The following is a 15,093-nucleotide window of genomic DNA, read 5'->3' as shown; positions in this document are numbered from 1 at the left end:
TGCAATTGGATTCTTCTTTGACAGATAAGAACCAAAGAGCACCATACTTTGACAACTATGAATGCTTTAAAATGTATGCTATCTTCCCCCATCCTAGTTTTTTGACTCTAAAAGTTCAGCAAGAGAATAAAGAAAATTCAAGATGCTAAAGGGACCACAAAATGAAAAATAAACACTTTTGCCAAACCAAAACCTCAAATTTTGATGCATATGATAAGAAGAGCAGCATGCTAGAACTTTGCGCTTTTCAATACAAGAAGCAAAAAAGATTCATAGCAAGTTCAAAAAAAGAAAAACTTCATGGAGGAAAATGAAAATGCCTTTTCAAGAGAGAGATTAATGTTTCTAAGTTGATCAAGCATCTCCAAGTAACAATAGCATTGAGACCTCAAATAATTAGGTCATGTGGCATATGTAACATCTCTAGTTAGCAGTGCCAACAAAGACAACAATTTCTAGTAACAAAAATTGAATAATGTGCCACAATATCCTCAAATTATCAGTTGCTCATCAACTTTTATTGCTTCCGTCCCATATTTTAGCATTGCTTTTCCTCCTAAAACATTAATAAGGATTCATTTTCATTCCATGAGCAAAGTTGAATCCTTTCGGTGAACTAAATCAGAGGCAACTGCAATTAAGGGATCTTATTGTAAAGGCCACAAACCGAAAAACATGCAGACTGATTAGCACAAACAAAAAAATAATATTGATAATGGCTCAAGTCAAATCAAAGGTACTAACTAATTGCAAAATTAGTTACCATTGTCCAATTGTATCAACATATCGGTCTAAATAGCACATCCATGTCCAGCACAGGGGGTGAGTGCGTGGGTTTGGGGTTGGGGGGGGAGAGACAGAATGAGAGACTAGTTATCTATAAGCCAGTAGATGAAAAGGTACCTTAGCTCAGTTTTAGAATGTGCCACATCAGATTGAATTGATGCATGTGGAATTGTAATCAGTTGGCTTTCATCTATACTGTATATTGCATGACCACATATACATCCTATTTGCCGACGCTTTGTAACCAGAATCAAATAATATGATTCCAAAAATTTAATGCAACCTGAAAAGACCAAAAGAACATGCATTGCCAACATAAAGAAAATAATGTATCAGAAAAATACATGACCAAGATAACACTAACCAGCAATCCCATAAACCTTTGCAACAAAGTTTAGTCCCCCAGTGGCACGATTGCCTTCAGCAATTCGCTGAAGCAAGGACTTGATCTCTTGTGGTGAATAGACCACTGGGTCTTCACTGATATTGAGATCAGAAGGCTCTGAACGGTCAATCTTCAATACCCGAAAGAATCTCTTGTTCCGATCACTACCGATTAGATAAAATCTCTGCTCGAGCAAACAAACAACGAAATTTAATAACAAAAAAATGTAAAACTTATCCCCATTTCCACAAAAATCATTATCCTAAAAGTCAAAATAGATTAAAAAGTTAAGCGAAAACATTATGTTGTGTCAGCCTCTGTGAAATTTGAATATCGCTCAAACTATGGTGATGTTTGATAACCCAAGAAAAATTAAAAATTTCAACCCTCTTTTTTTTCAAGCATGGTTAAAAACAATTATTTGATATGTAAAGCAAACATTTTCTACTTTATGATATAGGCCAAATCCATTTTGTTTCCTAAGCAACCACTACAAAATATGCTCATTAACTACCACTGTTGAAATCACCCAAACCATCATCCACTACCAACAGAAGCCATAACCATTGCCAGTAGCAGCACCATCAATAGGACTACCATAGTTCCATAGCCACCATTATTATTATTATTATTAAGTTCCTTAACCAATTCATAATTTTTTTTTTTTTTTTACAAATTCAGTAGTCTTATCTATCAGACAAGATTATTATTCATAATTCATTCATCAGTTTTGAAAATTTCACCACTCACTAGTCCATTTGCATTTCAGCCCTTAATCTTTGATAGCTTGATTACAAAAATAACTCAGTTCGAATTATTTTCAGCTGCTTAAAATTTCAGTTTTATCAAACAGTACACCATCTATACGAATTGCATTAATCCCAACCAGAATCAAGAAACTTCACTAATTACGGTCTTTTCTTTTTAACATTCAATCATTCGTTTCCCGTCAATCTATATATTTCCTTCGTTTGCACAATAATCAAATACCTTACAAACACCACTCAACAATCTTTTTCACCTCCTGCTTTCAGTTAATCAACTACTCAACAATCTAGAATAAAAATATATGAAAAAGAAGCTTTGAACAGTACACTATTTTCTATACGATTTTCAGTTTCTTTCAATTTCAGGCATGGCATTCACAATTCAAAACAGGTCAATTAACACAGAAAGGAAACGAGAATCTGATTGGCTCACCTGTCTAGTTTCGTAGAGCCTAAACTTCTCGAGGGAGTAAGAATTCGGATCTTCAGGGTCGTTAGACGGGTGGACTTTGGCAGAGGAATTGGCGTAAGGCGCGATTTTGGATTTTGGATTATCGGATTTCGCCATCAAATTTCGCTGAGAATTACTTCGGATTTTTGCTAAATTGCCATTTTGGCGTTTTCCGTTCTGTCTGAATGTCACGGAAAAATGAAAATAGAAATGGGGATTTGAAATTATTAGGAGGTTGTTTGGGGAATTTCAAGCTTTTTATAGGCTTCCATGAACGAGTTACCAACCGTCACTACAACTCAGTGAGTCAGCTCTTCATATTGTATATGTACTCTATTTTTGTGTATCTTTGAATGATACTGTTATTTTCAAAATACGTTGTCAACACGAGATTCTACCATTTTAAGCACTTATTTTGAAACAGGCTGAAGGTAAAATATATTTTACTTCCTTCTCCTTTCATTATGGTAAACCTTGCAAATTAAATTTGTAGCCCTTAATTTAGACGCTAAAATTCACTTATTTATATTTTTCCAAATTTGATGCCTCCTTATAGACCATCCAAGACCATCTAGAACAGTTTCATGACCGCCTTCCCAAAGGCAGTCCAAGTCCAGATATTGTGGAAGCTCTCGCACTTCGTCACGTATTGCTTTATATTACTACTCATGTGATTGACATGGGAATTGTTTATTTAGATTCTGAAGGTATTTTTTGCTTTAAAATCTAGTTCTACTAATAACTCTGAGTTTGGTTTAGTTATTTTTCATTGTAAACGGATTTTGAAGTCTAGAATTGATAGTGATGTCAAGTGGGTTAAAAGACAAAGCCAATTTAGGAGTTCATTGTATGGGAAAGGCATCCTATTGCTATATATCCTCGTGTCCAAATTTGAGATAATATTTATTTTCCTCGAGATAATGAAATTTTTCTCTTTTCAAAAAAAAAAAAAAAAAGAAAAATTATAGGTGCCATGAAAACTCGTGGTAAGTTTCTAATATGGATAAGTTTTCTCCTATTTTATAACTATACTTTCTAAATTCAATTACATTTGATATTTATTCTTTAATTCAACCATCCTCTACAAACTAGCAAATGAAGATGCACTTCCCAAGAAATCAAATTGGTGGAAACACATTGTAACGACCCGAAAATTCAATTTCGTAGAATTTTCATTTAAAAACTAATTTTTTATTCCAACCATTGAAATTCAACGGAAAATATTTTATTATTACTAAACCAGACCTGTAAATCAATTTGAATTTTCCGAAAACCAAGTGAAAAATCCATAAACCAAGCAAAAACTGAGTCAAATCACTGAGTTGGATCAAACCGACTCGAATCTAATCGGAATAGTCTTGAAACCTAGATTTTTCTTTCCTCTTCTTCTTCTTTCTTTCTTCTTTCTGGGTCCAGCGACAGGCCCGTCGCCGACCTCCTCCTCTCCCTCTTTCTCTTGTTTTTCTGGTCACCGGAGATGAGCGCGACGGAGTTCTTTGCGCCGCCTTCTCTCTACCATCGCGCCTCAGCTCCTCCCTCCCTCTGTTTTTGTTCGAGTGAATCACAGAAGCGCCAACAGCCTCTAACCGCTGCTCAATGTCGAGTCCTTTGCCCGCTCGTGACTCTGACGAGAGCTTCAATGTAGGAGAGCTACAGTCCCTTTTTGGTGATCAACGGCGACATTGGTGGTGGCACTTTGCTCCTATCGAGCCCGCTCCAGTCAAATAGAAGGCCGATCTCGCGCAACTAACGCCAAAAATGGACTCCTGAGAGAAAACCGAGCCAGATGGTATGAAGAGCGCTCCATTCCAAGCAGCCATGGATTTTCGGCCACCATAGACGACGGCGGCGGCGGTCTGGCGAGGCCCCAAGAGGCAGAATCACCTCCTCCTCGCGTTGATCATGGAATCATCGTCTGATTTTTGATTGCTACGCTCTAAGACCTAGTTCCTCATTTTTGGTATAAATTCCAAATATAAAACTATTAGATGATTAAGTTAATTTCGACTAAATAGTTAATCAAATATAATTCTTGTTAAGGAATCACGATAGACATTTAATTATTTAGCTCCTATTAATGTGAAAATTAACTTGATGGTTATTGCTGTAAATCATGGTATTGGAGGAAAAATTAAGTGCTAAGTTACTGTTAAGCAAAATTTTTAGGAGAAGTATTTAAATTAATATGCAATTGAAGATATGAGTTGAATTCTTATACAGTAATGATTAGATTAATGTATTTGTTACAAGCTTGATAGGGAGATTGTAATTTTCTTATTATGACAACGACTATTTTGTTTGCTTTTATGAGTTGACAGTATGAAGGTTTAAAAGCAAGGTTATGGCAGCAATTAATGGTAGGATAGCATATAAATTATGAGTTTTGGTAGGGTAATGAGTTAGTTCACGTGAAAGTATAAAAATTTAATCAAGAAATCTAGATTTTTGGATATGGCAACAGTTAACTTGATAAATTGTTTATATTTTATTATAATAGGAAGTGATGTCTTATATCAAATTATTGATAAGAAATGGTTAGGATAGCATATAAATTATGAGTTTTAAACAAAGAACTCTGATTTTCTTTGATATGGCAGCAAACAATCATCTAGTTTTGTACATTTCTTTATAGTGAGATAGAATATGAAGTTGCATATCTATTACTTCATGGAGCGAACAAGTTACATGGAAATGGATAAGTCCCGATTATAAACATGAGAGATCTTGAAATGGTATCAACCAAATTGCTTATTCTTTTTATGAGTTTTGGAAATATTAAGATGAGGACTAATATCGCATACTTGTATCTTGGTGGGAAATGGATAATTAAACATGTTTAGGACAATTTTTTAGCCTAGCAACTGAATGTTTGCTGAATTGACAGCAGCTAGCTAAACCAAATTTCATAAATTTGGGAAAAGTAGAGCTTGCCTAATGTTATGAATTTAATCTTCAGTTGGTAATCAATTTAATAAGGATTATGATGATAATTTTAATATAGAGAATGTGACTAAGTTTTCGTTGAGCATTATTAACTAAGGAATATAAAGCTATGGCTTGATATAAACCCTGGATAATGATTTAGCAAAAAGGCTTATGAACAATTTAGTTATTGTATAATTTTGATATTTGGAAATGTCAAATGACTTACTCATTAAAAGTTGTGAATTGGTTACTTAGATGATGTATTTTATTGAATTGTAATTTAATTTAAGCATTGGTTCTTAGTGAATATGCTAGAATTTTAAAGAATGTCTAAGTATGTTATTTATACCTTAAGCAAGAATGGTTGATAATAACATGGTAATAGGTTTGGAAGTTACTTTAAGTTGTAAATTAGTGTGATTACTTTGGGTGGAGGAAGGGAAATAAATTTATTTGTTTGCCCGATAGATGAGCTGTGTGTTTTAATTGAATAATACTTAGTGTTATTAGAATATTTAAACAAGTTGATAGTCCCATTTTTAGGGAAGGTGCTGCCGAAATTTCGAAAGAATCTATGCTAGTTGTATTTAATGGACAAATTAATAGGTTTGTTCGGAATAATTCTTTATTTTGATATATTTAAAAATAAATCTCTTTATTTACTTTAGTTATTTCCTTTGCATTTATAATTTATTAGATTATCCAAGTTTGTCCATTGCTCCTGCGAATAAAATTCGAGAGCTTCCTCTCTTCGTCATCAGTATGAATACTAATAAACAGTGCACTATCATCTGCATCATGCATAGTTACATTATCGCATAATGCTATAATTACCTATTTATTTAATTAGTAATTATTTATTTTTATTTTTATAGCATAAATATTCATTGCTTTATACTTAATCATATATGTGCATATTTATGTATTTGCATAACAATACTTGTTTATTTAACGTGCTTACATTTAAATGCCATATTTGATTAGATGTGTTGTGATGATGATATGTCGTGTTTGTGTGGAATTGGGATGAAATGAATTACTATTGGGTTTGTGAGGGTGGTCTTCAATACCGTCGGCTATGTATAGGGAGATTGGTGCCCCTGTGTGCATCTGATGATATGGATTATATGCAAAACCACAATATGGCCTCCTGTTGGTATAAAAAGAAAAGATAGTATAAACAAAATGAGAGGGCTAGTCAAGTGAGGATTAGACTAGTCGGCCATGTATGGGGATCGGCTACTTGGTGTACACGTCATGAGAGGATGAGCCATGTGTGAGGACGGCTCATCGAGGGTTTCGGTGACGCCACTGACCAATTTTCACTTGTTTGATTACTTGAAGGTGTAATTACTTGTGGATGCTGATATTGTGACATATGCTTGACCAGCTGTGTAACATCCCTTCCCGGTCCACCCGTTAACCCGAATGAACCGAGCCGAGACGCTACAATCTGGTTGAACTTATGTCCTGTCATGCTGATTTCATCCTGTATGCTAACTATGAATACCGAACATTCCCAATTAAACTTCAGACTTCCAATCTCTCCAACTAATCATCCTAACACAACAACACTTTATCTATATAGTCATAACTGTATAAATCCTCAATAGCATGTCATATCCAGCAATTAATTGCATTCATGATCTATATCAAGTCTTAATGACCTAATCAAACCAACTATAGTAAAATATTTCATATTCAATCCATGTCCTCCAAATACTTACACCACAATAATTACATGCTTCAATTATATTTACAATCACATAGCTCTAACAAATGTAATAATTATACATGCCATAAATCTTAATACATGCCATAATTCTTAATTATACCACTCTCAATCTACTATGACCAAATTCGTCACTTCTGCTTTGATAGTACTCTTCAAGTCTTCAAGTAGCAACCACGATCTTCAACCTACGCGTGATAAAAATCGACGCGCTGAGTATAAAACTCAGTGGTGCTCATAATTCACATACTTAACAAAGTGTGGTGACATCTAACTGAAAATCCAAATTGCATAAAAGCATTGAAAATCATAGATTCAGTAAATTGCAGCATCAATGCCTCTTTATAGCAAAGCATAAACTTCTAATTCACACCATAAATAATTTAGTTCTAAATTATCTCATAACTCCTTTACATGAATCTTTAATCACATATTATGATACTATCATGATTTTACCTGTTGTTCCTTGTGTTGTATGAATGAAATCAATAAACATGTAAGAATACATAACAGTATATGTTCATTGTCTTACTTGCTATTCATTATGCTGTATGACTTATGCACTTTTAGTCACATCATATAAGTTATGATTAATAACATCTCGTGACTGTATGGCCCTTAAAGATTCAATAAATAAACTTGTAAGCATATATAGCATTATACTTTCATGATCTTACCTGATGTTCTTTATGCTGTATGAATTCTGCAACTTTGATTAAACTCAGTGAATATCACAATGAATAAAGAAACATATAAGCGCATATATATGTAGAAATAAACATGCACTCACATATGGAATGTAAGCACACATATCATGATATTTTCATTTTACCTTGATGATCTTTCTTGCTGTTTAGTATACTGTATGATTCATGCAATGTTATGTCAAGATATCTGTATGGCTCCATAAGGTTATAGTGAAACCGAAGTGATAAGAAAAACTGTATGAAACTGGATGAAACTGTATGCTTGGCTGCTATGGCCTTTATAATCATATCCACTCAACGGCCTGTAGCCGGAGTACCAAACTGTATGGGGCGCAGATCTGCTATTCTATGTCGCGACATAGCCTTATCTACATGGTTTTTACCTAACCTCAATGGAGCATATTAATGGTATGTCAATAGATAAAACAAATGCATAGTAACTGTGTCATAATTTGCATGCTTGCATTTTGTGTTTTTACATGTGTTCATGTTGTCTTTTTGCTTTAAAATGGTTGAAGACATACAAGTTGAGAAAAGGAATACAATTGCATAGCATTCATAACTTCATACACCATAGTGTTTACCTCATTTCACATCATTTGCATGCTTGCATGTTGTTTGATGCATGTTCAATTGCATTCATAACTTCATACACCATAGTGTTTACCTCATTTCACATCATTTGCATGCTTGAATGTTGTTTGATGCATGTTCTAATGTTGTCTTTTTGGTTTAAAATGATTGGAGGCACATATGGTAAGCAAAGGAATACAATTGCATTGAAAATGAAGTCCAAAAGAGTTGCCAGACACAATTCGCGAGCGCGCATTGCAAAGTCGCGAGCGCGAGAAGTGAAAATGAGAGTCAGAGAGTTTCCAGGCACAAGTCGCGAGCGCGCGTCGCGTTTTCCAGCCTGCGCAGTCTGTACTCTTTTGGTCATATCTCTCAATATACAACTCTGATTTGGGTGATTCAAAAACCCATGTAAAGATAATACATAGAGGAACAAATAACTCTTCTATGACACTTCCTAATTCCATCATTAAATAGGGAAAAAATCAAGGTGAAGTTACTAGTTACTTTTCCAGCAAAACCCGTTTCAGCATGAACTCCATCTCTACTTCATTTATTCATTTCATCTCATGCTTTTCCACCATTTTCAGTCATCTTTCTCAACATTAAACCACATATCTCCTCATTTCAACACATCACACAAATTATCATGCAAGGAAATGAATTAAACTAAAAGAGATAGCACACCTTCACTCCAAAAAGCTTAAGCTCTTCTTTAGCTTCCTTTTACCTTTGAGCTCACTTCTCCTATACATAAGAACTCTTATGAATACTCTAAAAATATCACCAAATGATTCAATTATGAAAATCAAGATGGTTTACTTACTTGGATAGAATAGAAGTTGAATTAATGCTTGAATCCCATTAAAATCCTCACTACCATTAAAAGTGATGGAGAAAGGAAAGTGGAAGAGGAAAGTAGAGAAAGAAGATGAAGATAAGGGTGAAGAAATGAAATTGAAATGGAATTCACGGGTAGTCTCTAGAATATCAATGATTTTTATGTGAAAATTACCAAATGGTCCCTCAAGTGTCACTATGTCACAACTTAATACCTAAGCTTTCTCTTTTAGTGCAAGTAAGTCCTAATCCTTATACTTTGATCTTTTTGTTTCCTTCAAGTAAGTCCACTTCTTTTCCTTATTTCAGTTATATCCCATTCTACTCCACTCTGGACTCTAATGACTCGAACCGGGTTTTGAATCAGCCCGACTCGACTCTAAGCAACGACTCGATTCAATAGAAAAATGGGACGTTACAAGCTGTGTGTGCATTTTAATACTTTAGGGTGCATTTTAATACTTTAGGATGCATTTCCCGTAAATGCTTGTGTTATGCAATATTTATTATTCATTATAAAACTCATTTCTTTTATTTAACTTTTTTCAGGAAGTAGGAATTCCCTTCGAGTCGGCTAAGGCTATGTAATTGTCACGACCCATTTCCATGGACCGGACCGGCACTAGGGCCCAGGTAAGCTTAAGGCCCCCGAGGCCCGTAGTAAGCCTGAAACACTACAAATTTGCTATCTCAATAAAATTTTAAACATTTACAAATTCCCCTGCTTACAATACACTATAGTTATAATACAGGCTCACAGAATTATTCCATCTATAATAATACACAACTTAAAAGTATACAAGTTCTATAACTGCGGAGTTTACTGACGGATGTATACATATAAGTCTTCGGACATTTATCTATTTAATTGATCAATACTAAAATTAGCGAATTTCTTTTTTAACGGCGAAGAGCAGAGTTATAGCTGGGATTTAGAAAATGCTACTTCCTGAAAGATTTGAACAAAAGAGAAGTGAATTTATTAATGAATAATAATTATTGCACAACACACGCATTCACACAATTGTATAATTATATCAACCTAGTCATCCGACTAGGTATATGCTCACACAGCCAGTCACACAAATGGCATATCACCAGCACTCACAATTATTAACATCTTCATATAATCACATCACGTGGAAATTAGTCAGTGGAGTCACCGAACCCCCGATGAGCCGTCCTCCCACATGGCTCATCCTCTCACATGTGCACCAGGGAGCCGATCCCCTATACTGGCCGACCGGTCTAATCCTCACTTGACCAGCCCTCTCATTATTTTTCCATTCTCTCTTTTCTTTTCCATACCAACAGGGGGCAACCCGGTCGTCTCCATCAAATCTAGATCATCAGGCGCTCACAACAGGAGGCCACCCTGCGGGCTGCGATCAAATCTAGATTATCCGGTGCGCCCAATAAAGAAGCCAGCCTGTGGTTAACAATAACGGTAACGGTAGGTGCACACGGGGGCGCCGATCTCCCATTTACCCGGCTAACAGAAACAGAATCAGGATCCATATAACAGAATCAGGATATAACAGAATCAGAATCAGGATCCGTATAACAGAAACAGTCTCACAAACCCATGGTGACCCACTTCATCCCAATTCTACACAAACAAAGCAAGGCATTGTCACATCACAACTAATCAAGCATTGCAATTAATTGCAGAAATATTGCAAAGTTAAACATCGGAATGCAATACACAATTAGACATTCATACTCAAATGCAAATAAATAAATAATATTAACAATAAACAACAATGATAGAATAAATAATAATAATGAAAATAAACAATAACAATGAAAATAAATAAGTAATTGAATAATTAAGTAAATAGATGATAGTAAAATAATTAGAATACTTTATTTACTATGTATTAAGTTATAGAATTATTCTAAATAAACCTATTACTTTATATTGTTAACTAAGACTAGTCTAAGTTCTATCGAAATTTCGGCAGCACCTCCCCTAAAAATTGGGCTATTTACCTACTCAAATATCACAATAATATATATATTAATCATTCAATGCACACAGCCCATCCGTCGGGCGATCAAACAGTTAAATTTCCCTTCCTCCATCCAAATAATAATGTCAACATTCAACTATTAATTCACAACTTATAATAATCTTCAAACGTGTTCCAATAATATTACTGAACATTCTTTGCTTCACATAAATATAATCAGCTTCTTTAGCTAATTGACAAATAAATGAAATCTTTTATATATCTATATACATATAAGAACACAATTACAGATATTACAATTTTATGTTCTAGTTACAATGCTACTTGCTGAAATAATATCGAAATCTTTTAAAGACCAGCTTATAAACTATCCTATAGTTCAAACAAATGGTATACTATCTTAAATGCAATTGTCGTATTTTCCCAGTTGAAGTTATGTGTTTAAGATTTCTCGATCAATGTTTGAATTCTAACTTATAATCTATTTGATTTATTAGTAGAATATTTATTCATCTTATCTTAGTATAATTATTAGCATTTACTAAGTTTTTGTACTACACTTATTTGCACCCATAAATTTAATCAATAGTAACTCGTATCCTATTATAACTCTATTAGTCAACTAATGATTTCTAATAATACACTTGGCCTATTAGCTTTTAAATATTCCGCCGAACACCCGACAACATCTCTCCTTAATCATACTCAACATCTAGTTTAAATTACCGTAGAACGATCGGCAGCCCATCCACCAGGCAAAGAACTTTAAATAAAATCCCCATCCTCCTATCATTATCAACCCACCATTCTTCGTTATACAGTAATTATAAAATCAATATCTTGAATCCATAATTTACTATGAATTACTTAATAAGTAAAAACAAAATAATTTCTTAAATTGAATCAATAAGTCTTATTTATATGCCTACCCATCATTGATTTTCACCCTTCAAATTTAATCACAATCAAATAAATGGTTTGTTTGACTGCACCTATTTATATTTCAGGACCTATAACCAATTATTTACAACACTAAATCCTAGATTTTCTTTTAATAAGCCAAGTATAACTTCGATTTAATCTCAAGTCATGCTAACAAAATAAGCTAACAACCAATTTATTCATGTGATTAGAATACCCAATAACTTAGTTACTGCATTTCTACCAACCCCTCCTTAATTTAACTTTCTGTGATATTTACGGCTTAGAAGACTAATTTTCGATTTCTGTCGTCTAATGATTCGAACACTATACAATATCAAAGTGCAAAACTAATTGCAAAACTAGATTCTATGTAAAAATTGGTATATACTGCCTATGAGGAATTCTAGTCACCGAATCCACCGCTGTCGCCGCCGTCTATGGTGGCCGGAGGTACCTTGGTTCCTAAATCTTGCAATTCTTACGCCAAGACGCAGCAAATTTCATATAGAACTCAGTTCTATAGCCAACTACTGCAATTTATGTCAATATCTAACAAAATCCCAATTTTTATTTCTTAAATCCCTAAGTCCCATTTTGATCAATTCCTGCGTTAAATCGCCTAATCTATGCAAAATGATTTCTAAAGGAGTGAAATGGGAGGACAATCAACTTACCTCGCCGGAGAGTATAGTCGGAGTTGCTCGGAGGGAAGGACGGAGACGCGACTGTCTCGATCGCGCTAAGGTCCCCAGCTTCGCTGTGACTCTTGCGCTCACCAGAAACGGAAACGGAGAGAAGGGAAGGAAGGCGGGCTGCTGCGGCGAGGAGTCGACGGCGAGGAGGCGCTGGTTCTGGTGGTCGGAAAACCAGAGAGGAGAGGCAGCGAGGTCGCGCGCTGGCACTTGCGCAAGGAAGGAGAAGGGGAAAGAAAAAAAGAAAGAAAAAAAAAGAAAAAAAAAGAAAAAGAAAAGAAAGAAAAATCTTGGGCTTCTAGACCATTCCGGTTCGATTCGAACCGGTTTGGTCTAATTCTATGATTTGGCTCAATTAGCTTGGTTTTCGAAAAAATCAAATTGGTTTACGGGTCTAGTTTAGCAATAATAAAATACTAACTGGTGTAATCTTATTGGTTGAAATAAAAATTTTATTTTTAAATGAAAATTCTATGAAATTAAATTTTCGGATTGTTTCAGTAATCTTCTCCGCAGGGCTACAAAAGTAAATTTCTAAATTTCTATAGTTAATTAATTAATGTATTGTTATATATAACAATTTCACTACTTCTAGATATTATCGAACTTCCGAGTTGTAGGATTATGTACCTTTAATTGTGTATTAAAACAAACATACTAATCTATGAATTTATGAATGTTTTAACTGTTTATCTAAGGCATGTATGAACCAGTTGCTCATATTATGAATGAGATGTATTTCAAATAGGTCCAAACTATGTTTTATTTGAGATGTTTGAGATTAGGTCAGGACTGTGTGATTACTTGATATATATATAAAATAATATGAGCTTATTGTTCCTAGAAATTTGTTTGACATGTATATATGTTGTGGTCTAGGCTTACTACGGGCCTCGAGGACCTTAAACCTACCTGGGCTTTTGTGCTGGTCCGGCCCACGATTTTGGATCATTACACACATGTAGTCGAGATAACTTGAAATTTAAGACCTTCCACTCCTCATATATATCATTTAAAAAAAAAAATTGACAATTTATTAATGATGGATATAAGTTGAATACATCATATAAGAATAAGAAATACAAATATAAAAAACTGAAATCTTCTATTTGGAAATGATCTTGATCTTGACAGAAGAGATTAATATTCCAGGTAAAAATCAATATATTTTCAAACAGGACAACAAAAGAAAATTTTCACAATATTATCCTGAACATTATTTTCTTGAAAACTTATTACAACTGACCCTCTTATTAGGGTTTAATATACTAAACTTTAATGGATGAACAAATCGTACTGCCAAATTTCATTAGTAAAAGAAACTTACCCGAACTTGTAAATCTGAAGTCTTCAACTACAAACAACCAATAATTCATCTTGTATTTCAAACTGTCAGAGAAATAAAAGATCCACATAAAAACTCCTCAATGACGAGGAACAATCCCATGAAAAGAGAGAAATTAATAACCCAATAAGAGGTACCAAAAAAACTCAAGATCTATCAACTATTACAAATTTGAGAGACTAAATCCAAGTTTTATTCCAAACGATCATATGTTTGGAAATTATTAGAAAGAAAACTAAAAAAAAAAAAAGACATGAAGGAACAAAAAGAGACCACCGCCGACCAAAGAAGACAGTCGGCGGTGGTTTCAGAAAATAAAATCTAAAAGATCAAGAGAGAGAGAGAGAGAGAGAACCAAGGTTTTTAATCGACCTCAATTAAATATATCGCTTTTGAATACTATAACTCAGTGTTCTGAGAACTGGACCGGTCAGTGAACTGGTGAAGATAGGGCTTCACTGAATCGGAGGGTTTGACTGGGTTCAATACGGTTCGATCAGATTTTTATATATAATATATTTAAATATATTTATTAAATAAAATTGAAAATATTGTTTAAAAAAAATTTGATCTCAAAATAAAAACAGTTTCAAATTTGACTTTTAAAAAAAATAAAAAATTAGTTAATTTTTAAACAAAATGAATAAGATATGAATAAATTTAATACTAAAAAAATTAATTAATTACCATAAAATATATTATTATTTTTCACATGTGTTAAGCAATTTAATTGTTTGAATTAACATATTAGGATGTTGGGCTTAGAAATAAAGAGGCCCAAAAAATAAAATGTTTGTGGGCCAATTCTTAAGGGGCTCAAATTTTAAAAAAGGCTCGCATTTATGTAAATACCCATAAATTGAATCAAATCGATTTTTACCCGGTCCAATTCACCAGTTTTTACCCGGTTTTTACCAATTTAGGCCAGTTTGTTACACATCCGATTTTTCTATGTAATCTAGACTAGACCACAGTCCAGTTCCTAGTTGAACC

At 34.0% G+C, this 15,093-nt stretch overlaps 1 protein-coding gene and 1 long non-coding RNA gene across 2 annotated transcripts in view; both read right to left on the bottom strand.

Moving 5' to 3' along the window:
• Window positions 1–2,635, bottom strand: part of ATSAC1 (Phosphoinositide phosphatase family protein) — a 28,106-nt gene extending 25,471 nt beyond the window's left edge. The window contains exons 1-3 of the mRNA XM_012211409.4: window positions 2,372–2,635; window positions 1,151–1,355; window positions 904–1,069 (exon numbers count right to left, since the gene is read on the bottom strand). Of these exons, the coding sequence (XP_012066799.2) occupies window positions 904–1,069; window positions 1,151–1,355; window positions 2,372–2,506 (506 nt within the window). The 5' untranslated portion in view covers window positions 2,507–2,635. The remainder of the gene's footprint in view (window positions 1–903; window positions 1,070–1,150; window positions 1,356–2,371) is intronic.
• A 7,204-nt stretch (window positions 2,636–9,839) lies between these two features.
• LOC149493814 (uncharacterized) lies at window positions 9,840–13,102 on the bottom strand. Its single transcript, XR_016322447.1, has 2 exons — window positions 12,738–13,102; window positions 9,840–10,115 (listed from the first exon to the last, which is right to left on the bottom strand). It is a non-coding gene; the product is annotated as an uncharacterized LOC149493814 (long non-coding RNA).
• Window positions 13,103–15,093: the final 1,991 nt, after the last annotated feature.

This window comes from Jatropha curcas, chromosome 9, assembly GCF_041381405.1.
Source record: "Jatropha curcas cultivar XTBG-Jc1 chromosome 9, XTBG_Jcur_1.0, whole genome shotgun sequence".
Taxonomy (NCBI): domain Eukaryota; kingdom Viridiplantae; phylum Streptophyta; class Magnoliopsida; order Malpighiales; family Euphorbiaceae; genus Jatropha; species Jatropha curcas.
Note: the sequence above shows the minus strand (reverse complement) of the source record. Positions and strands in the feature narration are given on the sequence as shown.